General features: G+C 45.1%; 1 protein-coding gene across 5 annotated transcripts in view; it reads right to left on the reverse strand.

The window, feature by feature from the left end:
* Nucleotides 1–410: 410 nt before the first annotated feature.
* The window catches only part of RNF182 (ring finger protein 182), a 73,732-nt gene continuing 46,355 nt past the window's right edge, over nt 411–27,787 (reverse strand). For all 5 annotated transcript variants that reach the window (XM_089333374.1, XM_089333377.1, XM_089333376.1 and 2 more), the window contains exon 2: nt 411–3,785. In XM_089333374.1, the coding sequence (XP_089189500.1) occupies nt 2,832–3,575 (744 nt within the window). In that variant the 5' untranslated portion in view covers nt 3,576–3,785 and the 3' untranslated portion in view covers nt 411–2,831. The remainder of the gene's footprint in view (nt 3,786–27,787) is intronic.

The raw sequence follows: 27,787 nt of genomic DNA on the forward strand, positions 1-27,787 counted from the left end.
GGGGAACATCTGAAGGAACACCTGTGCAGCCCCCCAGAGAGCCGGCCGGCGGTGTGCCGCTCCCCTGCGGAAGTGGGGAGTGTGGCCAGGGGGAACTGCCCTTCCACGGAGGTGGAAGGGATAGTAGCCAACCCGGGAAGAACCAGCAGCAAACCCGGGGAGGGCCGAGCAGACGAAAGAACAGCGCAGGGTCCTGTGTCGTTCCTCCACGAAGAGGGGGAGCGACACTTTGCTCATTTATGTACAGGTTTCGGGAGCGGATGAAACTGTTACTCTTCATCAACATGTGGGGGTCAATTCACTAATCATCATTAAGCATAAAACCTTATCTATTCCCAAATTATGTCTACTTACCTAAGAGTGTCCCTATTTAGGGGCCAGGTAATTTTTTTTTTTAATTTACCCAGAGATTCCTCTAATTAAAACAAACTTTATTTTGTTGAGCAATCAGGCAAAATCTGCAGATCAAATTAAACAAATTACAATAAAAATGTATTTATAAAGACAATGTTTTTATTTCATCTTACCTAGTTTTTCCTCCCCTGATTAAAAATAAATAAATGAAAAGTCTGAAGGCCTTTTACAAGGGCAATGGGTTAAGTCAGCCCTATTGAGAAGTTCTGGTCTTCACGTGCATAATGAAGGCACTGGCTCCACCAGCGTCTGAAAGTTCGCGTTTGTAGTTTTCTCAAGTTAACAGAGGTCCCAAGTAATATCTGAATGTCAACCATCAGTAAGAGAAATCAAACTTTTGGTTTGGAAATAGTAACAATTTAATAGACAAAACATTGCCACAGTGAATACAAGACTAAAGCACTGCCCTTTGTTCATTCAACAGCATCAAGAATTTTTTGTTGTCACACATTTAAAACTCCTTAAAACCAAACTAGCTTACAGGCAACTAAGGAAAACGACTGGCACGATACACAAAGACACAAACCTAGCACTGCGGACATTATACAAAGACGCAAAACACCAAGTACTCGTGTCCAGAGCTTTCTGGAAGTCTTGTTATATAACTCATCAATTTGTTTGATGCTATATTTCAGATAAAATGAATACTTTTTAAAAAACAATATAAATATATAAATCCAAACCACAAAACATTTCCTAAACATTATATTTACCCAAAGTACAAATGGATTTCTGGAAACTGTGTCCGTAATGCTATCTAAACTAGACTTTATGGAATCATAAATGTATTTAGCTGTATCGTGGGGCTTAAATTCCTTGGACTCCATCCCACATCCACTTGCTCATCACACTTACCTTGGGCTCACATTCTCAAAGTTAATTGCTGTACAATTAAAATCAAACTGCTACTCTAGATATGCATCAACTTCACCTCCATAAGATTGAAAGTGGCCCACTGCAACTACAGCACACAACAAATATTTCATCACAAACAAGGTACAGTAGTCTTAGTAATATCCCCTTCTAAGAGTTACAAATATTTTCATGTTAATAATGCAGACTGTAGGAGCCGTAAACCTTTTTTTTTTTTTTTGCGTAGTTTCTGTGAACATTCTAACTCCCCTGAACCTAAAACCTGCTAAACAATTTCTTCTCATAAATATATACATTCAACTTCTACATCGTGAAGAGACCTATTAACTCCAGCCACATAGGTTTATGTTCTGATGTCAGAACTTGAATCCGTTCCAGGACTGACCCAAAGACAGCAGGGACAGGAGCACACTGAGCTGCACTCTGCCCCTCTGGAAGGGTAATGCAGGCCAGGGGCCCATTGGTGTCCAGACTACAACCACAACACACGGTCTTGCACACAACCCTAACTCACTGTCTTCCAGCAACACGCAGGTGCCCAGCGCTTGGAACCGTGAACCTGAGCAGCTCATTCACTGTTTCTGGGCCCTCCCTGCCAGCATCCCCCCAAAACTGTGATGGGATTCAGTTAACCAAGTCCTCATTGACTTTAAAACGTGATGGGGGAAAAAAAAAGACAATACTCCCGAACTCACAGCCGCTAATGTAAATGGAACCTCATTTGGGGTGAGGAGCGGGCTTACTCAGCAATGTGGTTCCAAAAGAAAAAAACTAAACCAAACTGTTCAAGGAAATGCTCGAAGAAGAGTTCCATGAACTAAAACTGTTCTATGGGAACTTCGTTCTGCTCACTTCTTGTGAGAAGTCAGAGGAAGAGGAAAAACCAACATGGAAGCAGCCGTGTGTCTCCAAGACAAGCGGCCATCTGTGCAGTACAGCGGACGGTGAGGCCAGTTCCTTGGTGCTCTTTCCTCTCTTTAGCAATGTGGAAAAACAGGTACTCAGCTGAAACCACCCCAGGGAACAGGCTGAGTTTCCTGTTGGCACGGGAGGGAACAGGTGTCTCCACGAGAGACGCAGAGCCCACACACAGCAACAGGGGCCCAGAAAACACTTGAAGCTGCCTCAAGGGGGCTCTCCCAGCAGGAGCACGGAGCAGCTTTCCTCTCCTGTGCACCTGCCATAGGAGACCAGCCTCCCCACCCCGCCCCGGGTGAAATGAGGCATGGACCCATCCCTAACGTCTCCCACAGCACGGCTCCCCACCCCACGTCTGTCTGGAAACACTGCCCTTGCTCTAGGCTACTCTGCATTGTTTTGCCTCTCTGCTAACCCCTGCATACAAGTGAACATTTTTACCTCCAGCATACAGGAAAGGCAATCAAGCCAACATTCTGATGGGACACAGACCACCAACATGGGCTCCAGGGCTTTGTCAAAGGTCCTGGGGCACAAAACGTAAAGAACGGAAGAGAGACTAAATCATGAACTCCCTAGCTTCAAACTCAGCAGCATGTGTCAAGTTTCTGGGTTTTGCATATCAGTTAAGAAGGAGGTGCCATGCAGTCTAGAAATTCATGGCACACGCACTGGCAGAAGCCATACACCATGAGAATGACCAGGCTCGAAGGGACCAGGCTGACAAAGACCACTCCCAGAGTGACTTTCTTGGACACCAGTAGGTAGATCCCCAGAGGCAGGGAGCTGAAGTACAGTAAGCCCAGCAGCCACACCAGCACCCGGATGCATGTCTGGAACAGCAGTGACGTGCAGTTCCACACAGTCCAGTTGTGCGACACAGTGGTGACAGAGTCGAAACTCGCGGGCCTGTAGAACTCCACCACGGGCGTGGAGCTCAGGGACGGGGAGCTCTCTCTCTGCACCTCCATGATGGTTATGACCAGGCAGTTGGAGGACGTGTGCGAGGGGCTGACCAGAGAGGCCAGCCTCTTGGGCGTCAGCAGCAGCTCGGTGGGGTTCTCTGGCAGGCACTTCTTCCCTTTGCCTCCACAAGTCAAGTTCACAAGGATGTTATTGTCGTCTGGCAGGCTGCTCACTTCATCATCCGGCAGGCAGGTCTCAAACCTGCAGAAGGGGCAGACGATGACCCCTTGTGGGGAGTCCCCGAAGTCGATGATCTTGTAGAGGCATTTGGCACAGACCCTGTGACAGCAGCCCAGCACTTTGGGTTTCCTCTGTTTGAGATTGTAGCGGTTGTAACAGATCTTGCACTCCAGCTCGTCCGACACCTGAGACTCAGCAGTGTCCTCGGGCGGCTGGCTGGCCATCTCGGATCCCGGATGCAAACCCCCTAGATGCCTCTGCTTGAGGAACGCCTTCGGTTAAGGGGTCCCTCTGAACAGCCTATCATTTGAATCAGGCAGAGAGGCAGGAAGGCTCAGGAAATGGGGAGAGGAGCCAGAAATCACTGGGCATTTCAGCTTCTTGCGTAGAACTCTCTGTCTCAAATGCAGATTTTAACTGGGCGCATGGAGGGTCTGCAAAGAAAACAAAGAGATTCTAATAGAGTGAGCAGATCTCAGAAAAGGTGTTCCTGAAAAGACTTTCATGGGATTTCCCGAGCTTCACAGATTCAAAGCAATGACAGACAGCAAAGGCTAAATCCCCTCCATCTTTTCACACATTGCCGTCCCCTGGTCAGGAGGGTGTGCTCTGTGGGCTTGGCCGTTTCACTGCACAAGCATGCTGGTGACAAAAGAAGTGAGAGTCCTAATGGGTGCAAGTGCACGGCAGGGCACCTGCTTCAGAGCTGGGGACTTCAGTGCACTGTCTGGATGTGGGAGATGTTCACTCTGCAAGTTGTAATCGACCCTGGCCTCTCTGGAAGAGAACAGGACATGCATCAGAAATAACAGACTGAGTCACAGCACCGCTGGTGTACCAGTTATCCAAATGCCCTCAACACCGCTTAAGGGCACAAAAAAGAAAGACATCTTGGGACTGGCATGGTGGAGTCTGTGATGTCAGCATCCCATATGGGTGCTGGTTTAAGTTCGGGCTGCTCCACTTCCAATTCACCTGCCAATTAGTGTGTCTGGGAAAGCAGGGGAAGATGGCCCAAGTGCTTGGGGCCCTGCCACCCATGTGGGAGACCCAGAGGAGCTCCTGGCTCCTGGCTTTAGCCTGGCCCAGCCCTGGTCATTGCAGCCCTTTGGGAAGTGAAACAGCAGATGGAAGACCTCTCTCACTGTGTGTGTGTGTGTCTCTCTCTCTCTCTCTCTCTCTCTCTCATTGTCTTTGAAATAAATAAATACATCTTTTTTAAAAAAAGAAATCTCAAGGGAAAATGCTAACAATGTGTTTTCCGAGAGTGCTTGGATAGAGGTGAGAGGCTATTTAAGCAAAGCGGGCTGCTCTCACCTTCTCAGTGTAAACACATCAATTACACAAATGACTTTACTGTTTTGACTTCAACTTCAAATTCTTGGTTTCAATACCAGTCTTGTAAACATAGTTGTACATAGTCATTTACTCAAGGAAGAAAGAAGTATATAACACCCAAATAAGCATTATTAGGAAGTCAAGTCTAATTCCTACAAAAGAAAAATAAACACAGACAACATAAGCACAGTTCTATCCCCAGACAGGCATGGCTACCAAGAAATACACATCACCTCCTCACCTACTCTATGAGTATTTCTTTTTGCTTCAAGATTTATTTATTTACACTTACTTATTTGGAAGGCAGAGTGAGAGAGAGACAGAGACAGAGACTATCTGCTAGTTCATTCCCCCAAAAGGTTGGAAGAGTTAGGGCTGGAACAGGCTGAAGTCAGGAGCCTGGGACTCCATCCAGGGCTCTACATGGGCAGCAGGAACCTGAGTACTTGGGTCATCCTCCCCTGCTTTCCCAGGTGCATTAGCACGGAGCTGGACAGGCAGTGGAGCAACAATCAGGATTCCGAGCAGTGCTCCAGCATGGGATGCTGGCACTGCACGAGGCTAGTTTAACCTACTACACCACAATGCTGGCTCCTCTATGAGTATTTCATGTAAGCTCTCTTCCTATAGCAAACACAAAGCACAATACTTGACAGTCCTCTTACTATTAGCAGTATTATCTTACTGGCTTTGGACAAATGGTGGAAGGTTGGACTTCACATGCACACTCAGTTCTCAATTAACAGTACTAACGGAAGGGAGCAGCAATATGGGGACGCTCCAAATCACTCACTTAGCTTGAATAAACATGATATTTTTGGTAGCAGATTTGTCTTAAGTTATGCTTTGCTTAAAAAAAATACCAAAATGTATTTGAATTTCTGAGCACACCCTAAGCAGAAGGCTGTCACAACAGCTCTGAGAAACAGAAAGCAACTGTGCTGGAATTTAAATTTGCTATGGATCATGCTGCATTAGCAGACATGAGGCGGTGAGGAGCTAAACTTGGGCAGTTTTAAGCATCACGAGTAGCTGACTTGTCAATACAGAGTAGCTTCCTTTTTATTTATGACTTTAATTTTTAAATTAACTGCCTATTCTATACAAATGTACAATGGAAATCCGTGGCAAGACGTATAGTTGGTGGCAAAAGGAAGTCAATCAATGGAATCTCTGGAGATGAGCCAAAAAAAAAAAAAATAGGTAAGATTTTTAAAAACAGAGTTTATCAAGGCAGGCATTTGGCACAGGGGTTAAGAGGCCCACACCCCACATCAGAGTGTCTGACTGACATGCCAGCTCCAACCCTGATTCTACTTTCCTTACTAATGCCCACCTTGGGAGGCAGCAGGGATGGCTCAAGTGGGTGGACCCTGCCACTCACGTGAGAAACCTGGATTGAGTTTCCAGCTCCTGGCTTCAGCCTGGCCTGCTGTTATTTCAAAACTGCTATCATGAACCACCTCTATGTATCCAGTCTTACACACAGACAGGGGTATCCAGACACCACCACTAACTCTTCTGTTCTATTTCCACATATTTTTCTCATTCCTGATCCTGATCCTGTGCAGGCTACACATGCCCGTGTTATTGCAAAACGTGGATGTGCTGCCCCCAGCCCCACACAGCTGGTGTTTCTCCTGCTGTGGGATGGCCCTCTGCAGGATGACAGCCAAGGAAGAGCTGGTGGTGCATCCCAGCACCACTCCAGTCCTCGCTGCCTTCACTCGTGGGCCCTAACCCAGGGAAGCTCTTCCGTGACCTGTTTCACAGAGCTGTCACTCCTCCCTGCTGAACACAGTGCTCTTCCAACAGCCTCCCTGGTAGCCACACAGAGGCCAAAGGCACACCCAAATGACACGCGTTATGTTGGCTTTGCAGTGCCTTCCCACTCAGCCATAGGGCTTCCCAAATGCAGGCATGCTGAAGCTAACAGGAAAAGTAGGAATAACCGTAGTGATTACCCCTATCACCAACAAAGGATCAAGGTATGAGTGGGGTTGCGTGAAAAGCAAAAACAAAGCCTGCAAACACACACAGAGGAAGACAGCAAAAATACAGTGAGGACAACTAAGCAAACTGGCACCTATAGGCACAGAAAGCTAGCATAGACATAAACAAATACCAGTAAAAGGTTGCTGTACAAGTGAGAAAATGCCATGGCATCAGCATTTGACAGTCAGCTGTCACACCCATCCTGTCTGTATCATGCTTCCAACAGCTAGTGGAAGAGCAGCAGGAACGCTATGTTGGGCCTGCCACAGTCTCCAGCTGGTAATTCTGTAACCTAAATTATCTGCTTGACAATACGCAGCTATTATTTAAAACAATGCTTTCCTTTGGCACAGAAAATACTCTAGCCAACCTCTGAAAATGATACAGTATAATGTGATATAAAGCTTATGTTTATAAAAAAATCACTGGGGGGGGGGGGGCTTCTTGCTAACACACAGAGAAAATACTAAAACATTCAAATACCCAATCAAAAATTGCCTACTCTAATTCCAAGGCCAACTCTAGCAAACCCGCTTGAAAGACTTCATCAAGTCCCGCCTCTAAGAGAAGCAACTTCAGGGCAGGACCAGATGACAACCCGGAGCTCTGACAGCATCCACGGAAACGCAGCCAGCACAGGAGTTTCTTCCCAGAACAGCAGCAAACAGCAGGGCGATTGTTCTCTCGTGAAATAGGCCACTGACTTCTAGAGTTCTTTTCAAAACCATTCATCTGTCTCATCGTGACTCTAAGGTCCCTCAAAGAACTTGGATAATAACCTAAGGTCTGCAGACGCTCCTTCACTTACAATGGAGTCACCTCTCGATAAACCCATCATCAGCCCAGACTATCCTAAGTGGAAAATGGAAAGTGGAATGCACCTGACTCCCACACATCCTGGCTCAACAACACAGAGCACAGCAGAGTTAGGTGGGGGTTTCCCCTTGGGGCGGTGGGGCTGGATGCCTGGCAGCACTTGCTGCCCTGGCCCAGCATTGCCAGAAAGGATCAGAGCACCTAGAGCTGGCCTGGGAAAAGATCCAAGTGCAAAATTCCAAGTTCAGTTCCTACTGAACGTGCATCTCTTTCATACCTGTGTCAAGTCAGGACATCTTAAGTAAAACCATCATAACTCAGGGACCATCTGTACAGTTTTAAGGGTTACAACTAGTAGGGGTGGTTGGTCCTGTAAAAGACACCCATTCCAGCCCATTCTCCCATTGCCTTTACTCCTGTCAAAAGCTGTGGACCACAATCAAGATGCTGGATGAAAAAAGCCAGACCCAAAAGAGTGCATACTGCATGAGTTCATTAGATAAAGGTCAAGAAGCAAGCAAAACCAAGCTGTAGGGATAAGGGGTGCAAGCTCAGATGGTAGAACTATAGAGTGAAGACAGGAAAGCAACTAGCATAAAATGACAGCAGGTGTCTCGGAGGAGAAGGGGCGGTGTGACAGCGGGCTTGTCACAGGCAGCAGAGGGGCCTCCCACCCTCTCTTTCTTGAGAAGGGCGGTGCCCAGGAGGGCATCTCTCTGTGCTGCACCACAGCACAGGACAGTTTCTGCTCACCTGTTATCATTTTTTTTTTTTTTTTTTTTTGGACAGGCAGAGTGGACAGTGAGAGAGAGAGAGAGAGAGAAAGGTCTTCCTTTGCCGTTGGCTCACCCTCCAATGGCAGCTGCAGCCGGCGCACTGCACTGATCCGAAGCCAGGAGCCAGGTGCTTCTCCTGGTCTCCCATGAAGGTGCAGGGCCCAAGGACTTGGGCCATCCTCCACTGCACTCCCGGGCCACAGCAGAAAGCTGGCCTGAAGAGGGGCAACCAGGACAGAATCCGGCACCCCGACCGGGACTAGAACCCGGTGTGCCGGCACCGCAAGGCGGAGGATTAGCCTAGTGAGCCGCGGCGCCGGCCGGCCTCCTGTTATCTTTCACAGCACCAAAGTAGAAGGAGGCGGGGGAAGAGATGGGAAAGGGAGGCGGGGCAGGGAGGAAAGATGGAAGGGAGTGGAGGAGGAAGCCTGTAACTAAATATCTTGGCTATTTTTAGAAATACAAATTTTTCTAGACACAAAATCTACAGATTTTCAGCCTGTGGCTATTTCAGACAAATACCATTTTCCCCTATATGGCTAGAAGTCTATTAATTCTTCCACAAAGCTAAAATATCAGTTACTATTGTTCACCTTCAGGTCCAGAAACAACCATACATTAATGCGATGGGTGGAATCTCCGGGATGCGCACATCTGGGGAATCCCTTGATGACAAGTGCCAAAAGGATGTCCCGCCGCCATGCACAGGCCAAGAGTCTGGCTCTAAAGGTGCCTTAAAAATAAATACAAAAGGATTTCTTTCCCTAGAAAAACACTGTCAAATATTTGAAGCTGGCATCCTTACTAACCACTCAAGTCTTTATTCTTTGATAAGTCATCTGGGGGTATGAACACACAAATAGATAATTACCCATCATAGCTTTCACATATTAACTTGAGCCGTGAGACTCCCACAAATGACCATGTTTGCTGCCCTAAAGTACACTTATTATTTGACTCAAATCCACTTATCCCAGTAACACCCTTGAGAGTGAAGATGAAACCTGGCTTGTATTTGAAGCAACGTCTCCCGAGGTGCATCCGTCGCTTCTGTCTTCCTGGGGTCTTCTTGTCTCCCTCACAGCACACCGCTGCTTGCCTGTCAGCCCCTGTTGCTGTGCACAAGTGCTCCCCACTTCTCTGCACTGTAGGGCTGTGGCTGGGTGGGGCTAATCCCAGCACCTGCCCTCCTCCAGAGGTGTAGACCTGTACACCCAGCCTGGCTGATCTCAGACTTAACTCCATTCTTGCCCTGCTCACATGGATCAGTGTGACAGGCAGGGGACTGAAGCACCTCCTGCCTAGCACTTTTTTTTTTCTTTTTTGACAGGCAGAGTGGACAGTGAGAAAGAGAGACAGAGAGAAAGGTCTTCCTTTTGCCGTTGGTTCACCCTCCAATGGCCACCGCGCTGATCCGAAGGCAGGAGCCAGGTACTTCTCCTGGTCTCCCATGGGGTGCAGGGCCCAAGCACTTGGGCCATCCTCCACTGCACTCCCTGGCCACAGCAGAGAGCTGGCCTGGAAGCGGGGCAACCAGGACAGAATCCGGCGCCCCGACCGGGACTAGAACCCGGTGTGCCGGCGCCGCAAGGTGGAGGATTAGCCTAGTGAGCCGGGATGCTGGCCACTGCCTAGCACTTTTGATGTTTGGAGCTCAGGGACCAGGGGCCAGGGTACAGAGCCAGGAGAGGAAATATCAAGAAACTGTCACATCATCAAGAGTGAGACCAAAGCCCAAAACACAGAGAAGGAAGGGAAAGCAGGAGACAGGTAAAACACAGGCACACCTGAGAGGGACTGAAGGCTCCCAGGAGCCAGCAAATCCCCTTTTTGGTTTATGCTAATTGTTGGTTGGATTACAACCCATAAGGCCTAATTCAGTTACCAAGCTGTACTTCCCACTGAGAATCTGAGTTTTTTAGATCTTGGTTCCTCCTTAGTACTACAAAAATTATAAATAAATAACTGAACGAAACAACCAGAGCCAACAGGCATTCTTTTAAAATTTATTTGCACATGTGTGTGTACACATGTCCATGTGTGTATGCATATATATATACAAACACACATGTGAGCAAAAGTCATCCTACATATTGTTTTTTATTGATTAGCAGTCTGTGTGTGTGTTTCATTTGCTTTTTTCTGCTTCATCTCTATCAGCCTAAACACCCAACTCCCATTTCGTACTCTGTGCACCCTTATTAAAGTACCTGTACATTTTCCTCTGTGTATTTCTCCACGTCCATAAAACTATAAAGACACTCCAATCTCGGCCTGTTGCTTTCTTCAAGTACTTTTCTGCATCTTGCTTTTCCTGTTCAGTAATAGCTCACAAAAGTGTCTCCAATCAGCCCAAACTTCCTTTGTAATGGCTGCCTGATATTCAGGCACTTGGATAGACTGTATTTGCTTGTCTCTGTTTCTCCCTAACATACACAGCACTGCAGAGCACAAGTTTGTAATGCATGTCCTTACACATGGGTGTCTCCTTTCTCTTAAAGGAACAAGGAATGGAATTCCTGGACCAGACTACTACTACTACTACCAGTCTCTACTTCTAACACATGTTGTTGTATTGCTCCCCAAACGTCTGTAAGTTACTTCAATCAGTAATACCACTATACTTTTCCCCTAATACTAACAGATATTATGGTACTTTTAAGCTTTTGCCAGTCTGCAATGTTTCTTTCCATTCTTCCTGATCTTGAAGTTTTTATTATCAGTGTCTATACAGGGTACTTCAAAAGTTCATGGATGGGGTGGGCATTTGGTGTAGCGATTAAGGTCCACCTTGGGATGCCTGCATTCCATATCAGAATCCCTAGGTTGCAGTCCTGGTTCTGTTCCAATTCCAGTTTCCTGCTAACACACACTCTGGGAGGCATCAGGTGATGGTTCAGGTACTTGGATTCCTGCAACTGATTTGGGAGTCTTGGATGGAGCTCCAAGCTCCTGGCTTCAGTCTGACTCAGTTTAATCTTTTGCAGGCAAGAATTTGAGGAGTGAACTAGTAGATGAGAGGTCTTGGCATTTCAAATAAATATTGTTTTAAGTTCATGGAAAATGCATATTATGAGAAAAACTATATATGGATTTCAATGCTTCTTGCATCAAAAATAAACCTTTTTAAATTCTATATTCCATGAATTTTTTAAAGTACTCTATTATACTTCATTAAATAATTTTCAGCCCTGTATGATGGGATTACATGGCTTTCTCATTTAAGCCTTACATTCTTTGAATACAGAAGACTCTTTTCTGAACTAATTATAAAAACTGATCATAGGCTGGCACCGCGGCTCACTAGGCTAATCCTCTGCCTGCGGCGCCAGCACACCGGGTTCTAGTCCCAGTCGGGGTGCTGGATTCTGTCCCGGTTGCCCCTCTTCCAGGCCAGCTCTCTGCTGGGCCAGGGAGTGCAGTGGAGGATGGCCCAAGTGCTTGGGCCCTGCACCCCATGGGAAACCAGGAGAAGCACCTGGCTCCTGGCTTCAGATCAGCGTGATGCGCCGGCCGCAGCGTACCGGCAGCGGCAGCCATTGGAGGGTGAACCAACGGCAAAGGAAGACCTTTCTCTCTGTCTCTCTCCCTCATTGTCCACTCTGCCTGTCAAAAAAAAAAAAAAAAAAAAAAAAAAAAAAAAAAAAAAAAAAAAAACCTGATCATATATTTGACCACAAAGAACATAAATACCTACAAAATCAAACTATTTTATTTATTCAATTCCTCTGTCTTCAGGGTAAGTGCAAAATGATGACAGGTTGAACCAGTTTATTGGTTCACTATAGTAACAGTATTTGCATTTCTAACATTTTGCTCTTCAGAATCAGTGGTTACGGTGTTTCATACAGGCATTTTTTACTGATGACCTTCTTCATAAATTCTGCCTTTTTATCATATGTTTTTCCTTACCCTGTTTATGATTCTTATATAACACTACCTTGTCTAAATCTAATAGTGCAATTCTATTTTCTAGCCATATTTGTCTGGGATCTTAATCCATTATCTTACTTTCAACTTCAGTCACTTTGCTTCAAGTGTTTAAGCACAGCATTTGGTTTTGTGCATCAACTCAGTCTGACAGTGTCAGGTTTTTAATGGGGAAATTCAGTTCATTCACGTTTAATGGAGAGACTTTTATTTGAATTGCTTTCCTTCTCTCTTGAGTTGATTAAACTTGAAAAATTTTGTGCCTGCTATCTTCCCTCATCTGTGTTTCTGGCTATTTTTTTTTAAAGATTTATTTATTTATTTGAAAGAGTCAGAGAGGCAGAGAGAGAGAAAGAGACAGAGAGGTCTTCCACCCGCTGGTTCACTCCCCAAATGGCCACAATGGCCAGAGCTGGGCCAATCCAAAGCCAGGAGCCAGGAGCTTCTTCCAGTCTCCCACATAGGTGCAGGGGCCCAAGGACTTGGGCCATCTTCTACTGCTTTCCCAGGCCACAGCAGAGAGCTAAATCGGAAGTAGAGCAGCTGGAACTCAAATCAGCACCCATATGGGATCCCAGCACTGCAGGCAGCAGTTTTACCTGCTATACCACTGGCCCCTCTGGCTATTTTTTTTTTTTTAAAGAAAATGCAGTATTAAAATTTTTAGGTGAAAAATTTTAACACATATAAAATTGTAGGATATATGGGGTGGCATGTGATGTTTCATGGGTAAAGCACAATCATGATAAATATATCTAGCTTCTCAAGCATTTACATTTAAAATACTATAGTTTTTTTACATAATACATTGACATCATTTTAGTCGCCCTACTGTAGAATGAAAGCCCTGATCTTCTTCTTCCTCTCACCTATAACTCAGCTCCCATTAATCAACCTTTCCCCACCTCTCCTTCTCCTCTCCCTCTCCAACCTCCAGTAACCACCATTATGCTTTTCACTTTTATGAGATCATCTCTTTTTCTTTAGACTCCACATGCATGAGATCATGTGACATTTGTCTTTCTGTGCCTGGCTTATTTCAGTTAACACGAAGAACTCCAGTTCCATCCATGCTACAAATGACCATTTGTTGCTTACTTTTTTAATTAATTAATTAGTATGTTTGACAGAGATAGCGAGACACTCCCCAAATGCCTGCAACAACATCTAGGGCTAGGGCTGGGGCTGGGGCTGGGGCTGGGCCAGGCCAAAGCCAGGAGACAAGGACTCAGTTCAGGTCTCCCACATGGGCTGCAGGGACCCAAAGTATTTGAAGCATCATCTGCTGCCTCCTAGGGGCCACATCACCAAGAAGCTGGAGTCGAGAGTGGAGCCAGGTCTTGAACGCAGTCACCCTGGTATAGGATGCAGGTGTCCCAAATTATGTGTTAACCACTATGCCAAATGCCCACCCCTGCTTGGTTACTCTTTGTTTGGTACATTTTTCTCCAGCATTTTTCTTTTTAAATCAGAAAACAGGTGATGATACTCAGAATTCCTACAGAGCAACAAGGTTCCTTCACCCTGGCACAGAAGCAGCAGCTTGGCTATGCATGGTTTGTTTACAGCACTGGCTTCTTCTCAATGTCTACGCAAGCTCTAGCTTCCTTTGTCACAGATGAGAAATCTGTTGCTAGTCTGATACTTCTTCCTACAGGTACCTTGCTCTCTCTGCCTGTCTAGAAGCCTCTAAGCTCTGTCCCCCTGTTCTTAAGAGCTCAAGAAATTTTCCAATACACACGGGTGTCTTTTTTCATACATCTTGCCTGCAACTTGATGAGTCATTTAAATTTACAGACTCAAGTCCTGACTCTTACACTGAGAAAATGCGGTTCTTATATTTATTTAGTTATTGTCTTTCCTCCATCTGTTCCTTTCTCTCCTGACTCTCCTGTTACTCTCATCATAGTTCCTAAATATATTTTTCCCTGGTGCTTTCCCTCCCTTTGTATTTTTATTCTGCACTTTCAGATTTCACCACTTGACCAACGATGCTCTCAAGTCTCAGGAATGACCTTCATCTTCTTCAGTGCATTTACCAAGATCCCTGAGCGGAAAACCAGGCATTTCATCTCTGGAAGGCCTTGGGTGCTGCCTTTCTATTTTCTGGCAGGTTGTGTCATCTGTCCCCGCCGCTGCTCTAATGCGTTGAGCATGTGATCTCTCTGTGCTTACAGTCTTCCTTCTCTGTGGTGGCACACCGTCACTTCCTGTGTTCTGTCACTGGGGTTCAGGAGTGACTTTGGAGGACCCGTATGACTAGGGTTCTGTGAGTACTGAGCGCACCATGGTCTCCTCACCTGTGATCTGGCATTGCAACACACGCAGGCTGCCAGGAGCCTGCTAAGAAAACAGACGTTCTGCTCCAAAGCCTCAACCCAACTCTCTTCTTGGTCGCTTCAGGCGGGCACACACACACACACAATGGGGCGAGGGCAATCTCCCTCCCAGGAGTCCCCTAGCTTCTGTAGGTTAAGTTCATCCAGCACTCAATACATTCAGATCCTCCCAGGGCTCGGCAGCTGCCAGACTGCAGTGCCAGCCCAGCCCAGGCGGAAAGCTCCCAAGCTTCATCCTCGCCTCCCACAGAGTGTGTGGTTCACCTGCACCTATGGGTCTTCTGGGTCCAGGACTTCTCTGGATCCAGCGAGGCAAAGTCAAGTTGAGAGGGGCAGCAGAGAGAGCCACTTGGGTTTGCAATCTCCCCAGAATCCTTCTAACTCCAGTTCCTGGGAGATGTTGCTTTCCCAAATATTTATCCAGATGGGAAACATGGGAATTTGTGTTGGAAAGTTTAATTTGTGAATACTGGCAATACTAATCATGTTTAGTGACTATCACATAAAGATGTGTATCAAATTGATATTCATCTCTAAGTTCATAACTATTTTTGGAAATCACTTTTTTGAATTCTCCTTCTGCACATCCTTCTGTTTCCTTTTCTCTACAGCAAACTGTCTGACCTCAAAAATTCACAAACGCGACACTCAAGGGTATAAAAACCCTTCTGCTTTTCCCTTGGCTTTCTCTCCTAAATAATACCTTTCTAGTTTTTCATTTTGGAGAGTTGTATTACTATATATCAGCTACACCAAAAATATCGTTCAATAAGACCTCTCTATTTGAAAAATAGTTATATGTATTTTTTAAAATTGAGTGTCTTGAGTCTTTGCTGTTTGTACCTTGGACTATTTGGGTCTTAGTCCCCAGTTTTTTATGATGTAAGTCTTTTATTTCAAACTTTATATGTATCAGTATTTCATCTGACTTGCGTCCTAACACGTGTGGCAGAATGTTCACAAATGAGGATGGACTCAGGCTCCATGGCTCTGCTCAAGTACCCTTTGCAGTGTGACCTCCTGCCACCCCATTCACAGGTGGAAGAATGTGTCTTACCACCCCTGAAATCGAGGCTGACCTCCTCACGGATGAAGGTGAAGCGAGACTGGAGAGTTCTGAACGCTGACCTCGAGGTGCCTGGCAGCTGCTGCTCTTCCACTCCCAGAACTTAGACCACCATGGAAGGAAGCCCAGGACAGTCTCCCTGAAGGGGTGGAACCAGAGGAAGAAAAAGAAGCCCAGACAAAAGCTAGCACCGACACCAGTCAAGTGAGTGCAGCCGTCAGGGACCATCCGGCCTGCCCTGAATCCCCTGTGACATCACCCATCTAAATTAGGGATCCTGAGTCAGCCAGCAGAAGCGTCACCCCCGCTGAGCCTTGAAGGAAATGCTGATCCACAGACTTGTGATCAAAGCAAACGGTTGCTGTTTTAAGCCACCACATTTGAGGTAGTTTTGTAGTAACAACTGATAACTCAAATATCAAGCTAAACTCTTTCCAAACAAATCCAAAGCCAGTCTATCTACAAAAGTTACTTCCATCACTTATCAATGGGTCTCTTTGCTACCCAGATTTTTAAAAAAGATTTAATTTACTTGAAAGGCAGAGTTACAGAAAAAGAGAGACAGAGAGAGCAAGCTTGCATGCTAGCTTCCATCCACTGGTTCACTCCCCAGATGGCTGCAACAGCCAGGGAAGGGCCAGGCCAAAGCCAGGAGCCAGGAGCTTCATCCAGGTCTTCCACACGGATGCAGAGGTCCAAGCACTTGGGCCACCTCTCGCTGCTTTCCCAGGTCATTAGCAGAGAGCCAGATCAAAAGTGGAGCAGCTGGGACACAAACCAGTGCCCAGGAGCCAGGTTTACCCACCACATCCCAGCGCCAGCCACAAAGATTTTCTTACCCAACCCTGTAGTACCTGGCATTTTTTGTATTAGAAATTATTGGTGAAAATACAGTTTCTGTATGTTATTCCATAAATAAAAATGAAATAAAACTGTAATAGTTTGTATTATTATCATTTCTATTCATCTCTATTAAAAACTCAAGAAACACTGTATAACCCCCACGATATTAATTGGCATTTACCCACCTAATAGATGAACACTCCTGAAAGTTTCCCAAGATTACGTAAGAAGTCAGAACAAAAGAAATTGAGGGGCCAGCACTGTGGCATAGCAGAAAAGCTCCATCTGCAGTGCCAGCATCCCATATGAGCTCCAGTTCAAGGCCCAGCTGCTCCACTTCCAATCCAGCTCCCTGCTAATGCACCTGGGAAAGCAGCAGACGATGGCCCCAGTGGTTGGGCCCCTGCACTCATGTGGGAGATCCAAAAGAAGCTCTTGGCTTCTGGCATTGGTTCAGCCCAGATCTGGCTGTTGTGGCCATTTGAGGAGTGAACCAGAGGATGGAAGACCTCTCCCTCCCTCCCTCTCTCTCTCTCTCTCTCTCTGCCTCTGCTTCTCTGTAACTCTTCCTTTCAAATAAATAAATAAACCTTTCTAACAAAAAAAAAAAAAAGGAATTGACAAGTGATAGATTTAAGAGACAGAGACGGGGGAGAGAGAGAGACAGTTGTCACTACGATCCTGTTGCTTGCCCGTCTAGGGCTCTTTTTCTCCATCATCCCTAAAAATCAATTTTATAGGTCTTGGAGCAAGTTTAGTTTCTTCAAAATATTTCACATACAGATTTCATTTAGCCTGAGTCATGCTCACACAGTCCATCAACCACTTCAGTTTGGCATTAGCAGGGAAGGTTATATTTTTCCCCTTATGAAACAACTGCCAAGATTCAACCTTCATTTCCTGAATACTCCTCCCACCCTGGAAAATAAATATTTTAAACACTGCTCTCAAGACAGTGAGACAATCTATTTTAAAGGGCTTTTTACAAGGAAACAGACACAAATGAAGGTACTGTCTATGTTTCTGTTTCTTATGGTGCTAAGGACTTGCTCTATGTTCAATTTCCTTTTGTGAAAAATAGAGCACACCTCTCCAAACATTTCCTTTCTGGATCATCAGTTTTTACAACCTCCTAAATTCTTTTACTAATACTACTCCCTACAACATGTGAGAGATTCTGACGCTTGTGCATCCTTCTTTTCCAATATCAAGGCAGAACACTGGGTTTTTAATCTCTGCTATTGCTAAGTTAGGCACACTTGCCATCTCTCTGATGCCAAATCTCTCATTCACAAAACCTTATGCTTCTAATCTTATTTATGGCACTTGAGCCTCAAATTAACCTTAAAAAATCATGTACATGGCATCTATCCTCAAAAAAGTACAGCTTTTCTATCTAAAGCGTGAGAAGCTGACTTCCAGTTAGAGCTTGAAAGACTCATATCACTGTTAACCATCACTAACAATAATGTGATAGTCCCAATTATCACAGTTCTCCCTTAGGGAATATTAACACTATTTGAACTCTATATAGGAGACAGTCTCAGAATCAAGGTTTCTGCTTTGTCTTCTCATTAAAAAAAAAAAAAAAGAAGAAGAAGAAGAAGAAGAAAACAGGGGCTGGTACTGTGGTGTAGCAGGTAAAGCCACCTCCTGTGGTCCTGGCATCCCATATGGGTGCCGGTTCAAGACCTGGCCACTTCTGACCCAGCTCTCTGCTATTGCCTGGGAAAGCAGTGGAAGATGGTCCAAGTGCTTGGGCTCCTGGACTCACATGGGAGACCCAGAGGACACTCCTGGCTCCAGATGGACTCAGCTCTGGCTGTTGCGTCCATTTGAGGAGTCAACCAGCAGTCAACCCGCCCCCTGCCTCTCTGTAACTCTGCCTTTCAAATAAATAAATCTTAAAAAAAAAAAAAAGAAAGAAAGAAAAAAGAAAACAACCCTTCTTGCTATAATAGAAGGTTCCAACTTAGAAAACCTAAAAGAATAGACTCAACAGACGCAAGCTCCCATCCCTGAAGGGCCGGCAGCTGACTCTAAAGGAATCCACCTGCCACAACGGTAACCTCCAATGGTTGCTTAGCAGCACAAGGAGGAATTCCAGCCTCCCTCAAAGAGTCAAACCCTTACTCACCCCTCCTCTGAGACCAAGCAATTCAATTCGATGGTGAGTCATAATTTGGATACACACACACACGCACATACACACACACGCATATGGGGGAGTGATTTGTGAACCAGTGCATTCCAGCAACTTGAAACCAATAAACATCCAGCAATGAAGGAAACGGTACTCCCACCCTGCGGCTCGGCATCCAGTCTCCCTCTCCAGGCCCCTGGGTGTGCAGCCAGCCTTTGAAGGCCATGTTGAAATGGAAGCACATAGGACCTGGGGTCAGGAAACCTACGTTTGGGACCTGGCTCTGTCTTGGCTGGCTGTGTGATCCTGGACTAAGAGAACACCATCCTGTTAAGTATAAATATTTTTGCATAAGTATTTTATGTGTGCTATTTGAAATTTGGAAATGTATTTATTGATCTGTTTCAAGGACTTCAGCATTCTAAACTTGTAGTAGACAGAATCTGCATTGAAAACAGTACCGGAGGTTACATAGGTTTCCTGATCATAAAGAAGACAGTATGTGAAGAAAATACAGTATAATCTACCAATTTTGCAACTTTCTAATAATTACCACTGCTTTTTTCAATTACCATTGAAAAGGAAGAGCCATCATTTTTCTCTTACTTGTATTATCTATATGGCCACTAACAAATAATGTGTGTCTGATAAATTTAGATTGTTTGCTGGGTACTTTACTCTTCATTTGAAAGAAGCAATGATAGAATTTAAGATCACAGGTTAATATGTAATATGACCTGAAAATTACATTATTAAAAGTGAATGAGATCTCTCCCATTAGACTAATCTTCTTTCCTATTAATTCCTCCCTCCACCATTTCCCCTGGTCAAAGTTTTTCAAAGTTCTCTAATTTTATCAGGAAAAACTGAAGAAATTATAGGTTCTTTGCACCATTTCTATATTTGCAAACTTAGGGAGAAGTAGGTTAATTATTTTGATGCCCATTTCACTCAATGAAACAAATACAGCATACACACTCACACCTGTACACCAAGTGTTTTCTCTTCTTCCCAACCAATGTATTTTCTTTTGGAATTCAGACTTAAGATTTATTAGTCAAAAATGTACACGATGACACTCCTAAGGCCATGGCTGAAAATGAGACTGTTCTTCATCACTGTATTAGTGACTGATCAGAAAGTCATCTTTGACTGCTATGGAACTCACTTAAAGAGCAACAACTAGACTCTGGACATAGTCCTCTTGACACAATTGCTTTCCTTTAATTATTCAAAAAGTATTAATGCCTCTGTGCGCCAGGCAACGGGGATGCAAAGCCAAAAAAGATATTTCTGAACACACAGGCTGGCCACAAAGACAAGTGGATCCTTCTCTACCTCACCCCACCTCCTTCTCATTGATGATCCTGCCCTTCCTCCTGAACTGTCTATTCTCATGAGCTTCTAGTTTTCCTCCTACCTCACTAACCTTTATTTCTCTATCTTCCTTGCCAGCTCCTCTTCTACCAAATCTCTAAAGTTGGAACACGCCCACTCTTGAACAATGTTCCTGGACTGTCTCTTCTACTTCAATAGTTTTACATACCACCTAATGACAATACCCCGGGTGCTGTGTCCATAGTCCACACCATTCCTCTGAGTTTACAGTACCAAGTAGACACCTACACTTGCACTCCCACAAGAATTTCAAGTCTAGTGTGTCTAAGAGCTAAGTTTTGATCCTCAGCTCTCACCTTCATTTAGTATGTTCCTTATGGCTTTCCCCATTATAATAAATGGCATCACTATTCTCTCGGTTTTTCAGGCCAAAAACTAGATCTTTGGTTCTACACCACACCTCATTCCTCATGTCCAATCCACTGGCAAGTCCAATCAATTGTACCTTCAAAGTTTATCTCCAAAGTATGTCATTCTGTCTTTACTAATATCCTAATCCAAACTTTGACTTTGTTCATTATAAAATTGCCTAATTTATGTTCATGTTTCTAGTCTTGCCCTAACACAAAGTACTTTCTTTGCAATAGCCAACATTGAGCTTGTAAAATGATACATTGGGGGATGAGCACTTAGCCTTGCAGTTAAGACCATGGTTAAGATGCCTCTGCTCCACACTGGAGTGCCTGGATTCAATTCCAGCCTCCAGTTCTTAGGCACAACTTCCTGCTAATGCAGACCTGGAAGGCAGCAGTGAGGGTTCAAATAGTTAGGTTCCTGCACACAGGAGACAGATTGAGTTCCTGGCTCCAGCCCTGGCCTAGCCCCAGCCATTGCAGGCACTTGAGGGAGTATGCATGCTGGTTGTCTGTCTCTGTCTCTCTGCCTTTCAAATAAACAAATATATAAATAATTAAAAATATAAATTTGGTCATATCTGTCTGCTTATAACACTTTAATAGTTTTTCCATTATACACAGATTAAAGTCCAAACTCTACACAGCAAGGTACTGTATGACAGGCCTCTTCTTTCCCTTGAACCACGGTCCCCATTCCTGTTAGTTCTGTGAACAGTCCTAACTCTTTCCTGCTTCCGGCTATTTCCTCAATGGGAAATGTCATGTTCATTCCTTCTAACGTCCTCAAGGTGCTCCCCCCTAATGACTTCATTTTCAAAATCTCTTGCCCTTTATTTTCTACTATATCACTTGTTTACTCTCTTGAACAAATTTTCACAAGCTCAATTAATTGTTGGCTTGCTCTCAATTTTCATTACAAGAATATAAATTCTAAGAATGTGAGAACCAATGATATGCTGCTTAGTATCGTAGCACAAACACCTGTCATAAGCCAGCACGGAATGGATACTTACTAAATACTCGCCACACAAATGAAGACATGGAGTTGTCTCCAAGACTCCTTCTACCAAGCTATGATGGCACAGCACACACTTCTGAGCCTGGCAGAACCAGCACTGCGTTTTGATAAATAATCTCGGATGCTACACAGTTTAAAATGCATGAGTCAGCTGAACTTCCCAAGAAATCTTTAGTCAAAAAATATAATATGGAAAAATAGCCCTAAGACATCGCATCAAAGAAGCCCTCGAAAATGCTGAACAAGTGAGTGAATTTCATTCTCCACCTTTAGCACTTAAAATCTCCAATTTGATAAATGTTTGTCCACAATCAGCTTCAAGTCTAATTCATCACTGGTATCTATTAGTACAATTCAGAGAATAAAATTCCCACAGGATTGCTCATCTGTAAACTTCCTGACAGCAACCTGAAAAGGTGAGCTTTGTCGTTATGGCTTTTCAATACCTCTAAATGCTTCTTTATACACTAACCACTACACTATCTCAATAGTCATAGTTTCCCCATACAGTAAAAGCTAGAGAAAGTCACCAACCAAAACATTTTCCTAAAACTCTTGAAGTTATGTTTTTACTCACCTATAATTCTAGGGAACAGATCATCTCTCTCTCCCCCACCATCAATAAAAACGGCTACAGTACCCCATGCAGAGAATACACACACTTCAGGTCCAACCATACTCTGATTCAGCAAATGTGATCAACCCAGTTATTGTAATGTTTTAATTCATAAAGGGCAAAAGGTTCTTACAGGGAGAAAAAATCATTTTCTAGATTCTACCACAGTTAATATATGCCTTAATCCAAGCTTGACATGAAGAAACAGAGATAGGGATTAAACTGCTTTGGATTTATTTGCTCTTAGTGGCTTTTCTCAACAGGCCTTTTGGAGTCACTCCTAATGAATGTGTCACTTTGCCACACAGCTACACAATGTGGCATTATTGACTGACATATATTCGACTATGATGATTAGGATAAAATAAAAAGCAGCATTGTTTTTTAATGAGATTAAAATGATATTTGTAAAAAGGAAGATCCTTAGGAAATGCCGTTTCATGTCTATGACACGCTAAAGTTAAGCGATGCTGTTGGGTGATAGGCACACTACACACCCTGTTCCCAAAGGCTAACCCTAAAGAGCTGCGCTTGACTCAGCCCAGGAAATGACGGGTTTGGAGGAAGCTTTTAAGTTATGAAAAAAATCCTCACTGCTTTCACAGTGGAGAGAAAACGAACTCAGCTGTGGAGATCCTCAAAGATGGAACAAGTCTGGAAAGTCTCCAGGAAAGAAAAAAAAAATCAAAACTGAGGAAACCTTTGCAGTGACCAAAATACACTCAATAGAGGAAGAAAGTTGCCCCGTGTCCAGAGCAGGGGCCAGCCGGTGAACACCGGGCCAGAGCAGACACAGCCGGTGAACACCGGGCCAGAGCAGACACAGCCGGTGAACACCGGGCCAGAGCAGACACAGGCACTGTAGGGCAACTTTCAGGCTTGAAACCCTTCTAACACGTCATCACTGATAAACCAGCAGCAAGACTCCATGAGTGACATGAACACATTTTAAAGGAACCTCAGGAAACACAGTCTGTTCCCTGGATTTCATTTTCAGTTGATTAAAAAAACAGTCAAAGTTTACACATCATTCGCTTGCCAGTCAGTATGGAAATGGGCGCCACCGAGCTCAGAATCAGAGGTGCACTTCTACAGGTCATCTGCGTGTGGATCAGAATGGAAGCATGAACGCAAAACTCGGAGCTTCCCATGGGCGTCAGAGACGCTTAGAAAGAGAAAGGGAGGTCAGTGCCGCGGCTCACTAGGCTAATCCTCCGCCTCGGCGCTGGCACCCCGGGTTCTAGTCCCAGTTGGGGTGCTGCATTCTGTCCCGGTTGCTCCTCTTCCAGTCCAGCTCTCTGCTGTGGTCTCGGAAGGCAGTAGAGGATGGCCCAGAGGTCCTTGGGCCCCTGCACCCACACAGGAGACCAGGAGGAAGAACCTGGCTCCTGGCTTCGGATCGGCACAGCGTGCTAGCCGATTTGGGGGGGGGGGGTGAACCAACGGAAGGAAGACCTTTCTCTCTGTCTCTCTCTTGCTCTCACTGTCTAACTCTGCCTGTCAAAAAAAAAAAAAAAAAAAGAGAGAGAGAGAGAGAGAAAGGGAGGGAAGCTGAGGACAAGACCAGACTCGGGGAACACGGTTAAGGCACTGGGAAGAGAGGAAAGGAAAAAAGAAGAGGGTGAGAAAACAAGAGGACATCCCTTAATCCAAGGAAAGAGAGGGTAGCGAGGAGGTGTCAAAGAGGGCAAGGACATCCGTAACAACACTTGATGGAAGCTGCACACAGCACACACGTGTGGGGCAGGGCAGGCTACAGGGTTAGGGGGAGAGTTTGTCAGGGGCAGAGAAAACACAGATCATAACTTGGAATAGCTAAGACAACAGAGAGAACATGAGACAGGGGGTATTAGAAAGAAATTGGATTGGAAACGGGGATGATAAATCAGGAGGGAGCATTTTCATATGCACAGAAATGTGGATTTGGGTCCATTTTTTTACCCAGTTGGCACTAATGAAAACTCAAAGGGTATTAATCAAATTTCAGACTACAGGCCAACTAAATAACATTGTATTCTGGAATTTTAAAAACCAATTTTGCTTAACAGTGATCTAAGCATGATAAAAACTATGCTAATACCTTAAAAATTATGTAAAACTGCAGGAAAAGAGTAGAATTTTGGAATTTAAAAAGACATGTATTTTTCTTTCCTAATGAAAATAAAAGCCGTAATAGCACCATGGACTTTAAAGCTGCGGACAGAGACATGGACTTGCTGTATAACAGCCATGCAGCTGAGCAAGGAGACGGAGCCTCCCGGTGCCACGCGGCTGCAGTGAGACTGTCAACAGCCACAGGGCTCTTCCCAGGAACCACACAGCCTCTGGCTAAGAAGACTGAAGCATCAAATCTGTCCAAAAGCCACAATTTCATAGTGATACTTCAAAAAATGAACTCCTCATCTGTGGAAGAAGCTAGGAAACCAGCTCATGCTGAAAATGGATAAAGAAAGAGAAAGACTCAAACTTCACTTTTTCTTTTTTTTTTTTTATTGCCTTTCCTTTACAATTTGCTTTCTATTATACCTTCAGCCACAGTGAGAACCTTTTTTCTGCCAAAGGCCATTTGGATATTTATAGTATCATTCGCAGGCCATACAAAATTACCAACTTAGAAAAGCAGGCTGCAGTAGATGTATTGAATTTTTTTTTTTTTTTTTTTTTTTTTTTTTGACAGGCAGAGTGGACAGTGAGAGAGAGAGACAGAGAGAGAAAGGTCTTCCTTTGCCGTTGGATCACCCTCCAATGGCCGCCGCTGCAGCCGGCGCACCGCGCTGATCCGATGGCAGGAGCCAGGATCCAGGTGCTTTTCCTGGTCTCCCATGGGGTGCAGGGCCCAAGCACCTGGGCCATCCTCCACTGCACTCCCTGGCCACAGCAGAGAGCTGGCCTGGAAGAGGGGCAACCGGGACAGAATCCGGCACCCCGACTGGGACTAGAACCCGGTGTGCCGGCGCCGCAAGGTGGAGGAAGATGTATTGAATTTTGAGTCCTCTCTGTGATGGCCTTGGCAGGGCCAGACCAAAGGATTCTGAGAGCCCTGATGGTCCGCAGACTGATGTTCCCACCCCCGCTTTAGGGTACCCAAATAACCGATGAAGTAAAATTCTTCGTTACAGAAGCATTCCAACTAATAAACAAATGAATGACAGAATTATCGTACTTTGGAACCCTGAGTACTGATCAGGTACATCAAGTTTTATAGGCACACAGTCATCCCCATTCATTCTAATCTTATCCAAGGCTGCTTTCTCTGCTACAGTGACAAGACCACAAGTCCTCAAAGCCCGAAATACTTACTATCTGGCCCTTTACAGAAAAAGGCTGGGGTTGACGCTGTGGCATGCAAGGCTAAGCCTCCGCCTGTCCATATGGGCACTGGTTCAAGTCCTGGCTGTTCCCTTTCCATTAGCTCGCTGCTAATGTGCCTGGAAAAGCAACAGGAGATGGTCCAAGGGCTTGGGCCCCTGCAAGACCCGAAGAAGCTCTTGGCTCCCGGCTTTCCATCAGCCCAGCTCCAGCCACTGCAGCTGTTTAGGGAGTGAACCGGTGGATGGAAGATTTCTCTCTCTCTTTCTCTCTCTCTCTCTCTCCTTTTCTCTCCATATCTCTGCCTTTCAAATAAGTAAATCTTAAAAGAAGAAAGAAAAAAAAAAAAAGAAAAAGGTTTCCAACCTCTGCCCTACACAATAACCATCAAAGGTGGGTAAAACCACTAAGCACACAGGGAGGTGGGCAACACCGGTGCTCACTGATGGAGCCTCTTCATGACAAGAGACAGGTACCTGGGGCCTGCTGGGGCCACACAACAGGAAGCACACACCTACCAAGCCTCCTTGCCAAAAACCTGAGAATCTCATCAAATCTCCAGTTGTAACTACCAGCTTACAGGAAATATGGGGGACAGGAAAAAAAAATTAAACCACACCACGGGGAAACAATTAGTTAAAATTCAGACTGGGAAATTCCACAGGACAAAGGATCTGGTTTCTTTAATATGTAAGTCATAAGAGAATCAAAAAAGAGTAAACCTGTAGCTGTAAAGGGGCCTAAGAGATGTGCGAACTAAATGCCATGTGTAGCCTTGCTGAGGTTCTAACCCACCAACTGGGGGAAATTTACAAGAATGTCAGGAAAATTTGAATACCTATCAAACACTGGATGACAGTAAGAAATCACTGAGTTGTTTGATGTTGGGCTTGTATGTTTTTAAAAGGCAAATCTCTTCATTGTTCTAAGGATGAATACTGAGCTGTTCACAGATAAAAGAATATGACATCTGGGCTTTGTTTGAAAATAATCCACTGGGGAGGGGGCAGATAAATGAAGCAAGATTGGCCACATGTTGATCATTGTCAAGGCTGAGTGATTAGGAAAAAGGGATTCATTGTACCATTTTCTCTACTTCTGAATATATTTAAATTTTTCCTTAATAGTAAGATAAAAATAAAAACCACTGACAAAGCTTTTCTACCTCCCCTTTCTAACATTTTTGTTCACGGAGTCTTGGTTTCTTGGTTGTATATTCATTCATTAATCAAATATTTATTGAACACTTCCTATACCGTGGGTCCTGGGCTAGATGCTGGTGATACAGGAAATGCAGAGGGCAGAGTGGAGACCTGCAAGCGGCTGGGCCATTACAGCAGCTGACAGTCAGCACTGCAAGACAGGACCCCAAGGGGCTACGGGGGAACAGGGAAGGCACGGGCGCACCTTCCTGCGTTCCTCATTCCTGTGCCTAATGTCTCTGACCCGACGCCCATCTCCCCAGATATTAGGCTGCCCTTCCCTACATGGGCCTGACTTCCCCATCTTGCGCCCAGAGGCGTCCCACTGACTGCAGGGCTGGGAAATACCGGATTCTGCCTCCATGCCACCCCTCACATGCCCTTGGCTTTGGTCGTAACTACTCTGCAGTCCATCCAATGCCCCCCTCCTCACCTCCTGCTCACTAGTGATCAGAAACCCAAGACAGGCGTGCCCAGCGCAGCAGGAGCCCCTCTGCTCTGTGTCTCCACGAGAAACTGCCCATGTGAAACTGCAACCAAGAGGATGCCGAGAAAGCAGAGGAAAACCAACAAGGAAAAAAAGACCAGCTGACTGACTGCCATCCCACACCGCTTAGACTAAACAGTTTTGACATAAGGGAAGTGGCATACTACAGCCTTTAAGATTTTAAAAACACTGCAGTAGCCACCTATAGGTTAAAAAAATAAAGTTTACTTAAATCTTTAAAAATATGTATTGGTTACTTAAACCTTCAAAAACAGGGGGCCAGTGTTGTGACATAGGGGGTTAAGCCACAGACTATGATGCTAACATCCCATAAGGGCTTCAGTTCAAGTCCCAGCTGCTCCACTTCCAATCCAGCTCCAGCTAATGCATTTGGGAAAGCAGTGGAGGATGGCCCAGATGCTAGAGTTCCTGCCACCCACATGAGAGACCCGGACAGCTCCTGGCTTCAGCCTGACCCAGCCCTGTCCATTGTGTCTGTGGGGAGCAACCCGGACTAGACTAAGTTACTGGAATTAAGACTTATTCTATGCATCTGCTCTCCCACAATATGGCGCTGGGAGAGGAGAAAACAGCTTCTACGCAGCTGCCTCTTGCCAACTTGAGTGATGACCTCCAGGAGCTGATCCTGCTCCTGATTGGAGGAGAGCAGCGTACTCGGCGTGTGGGTAGCAGAGTTGGGATTGGTGGAGGAGGACTATAAAGGAGGAGAGAGACAACATGCACCAGGAACATCTAAGAGGAACATCTATCTGAAGGAACACCTGTGCAGCCCCCGAGAGAGCC

Source organism: Oryctolagus cuniculus, chromosome 5 (genome assembly GCF_051225735.1).
Source record: "Oryctolagus cuniculus isolate XC-2025 breed Fujian yellow rabbit chromosome 5, ASM5122573v1, whole genome shotgun sequence".
Lineage (NCBI taxonomy): Eukaryota > Metazoa > Chordata > Mammalia > Lagomorpha > Leporidae > Oryctolagus > Oryctolagus cuniculus.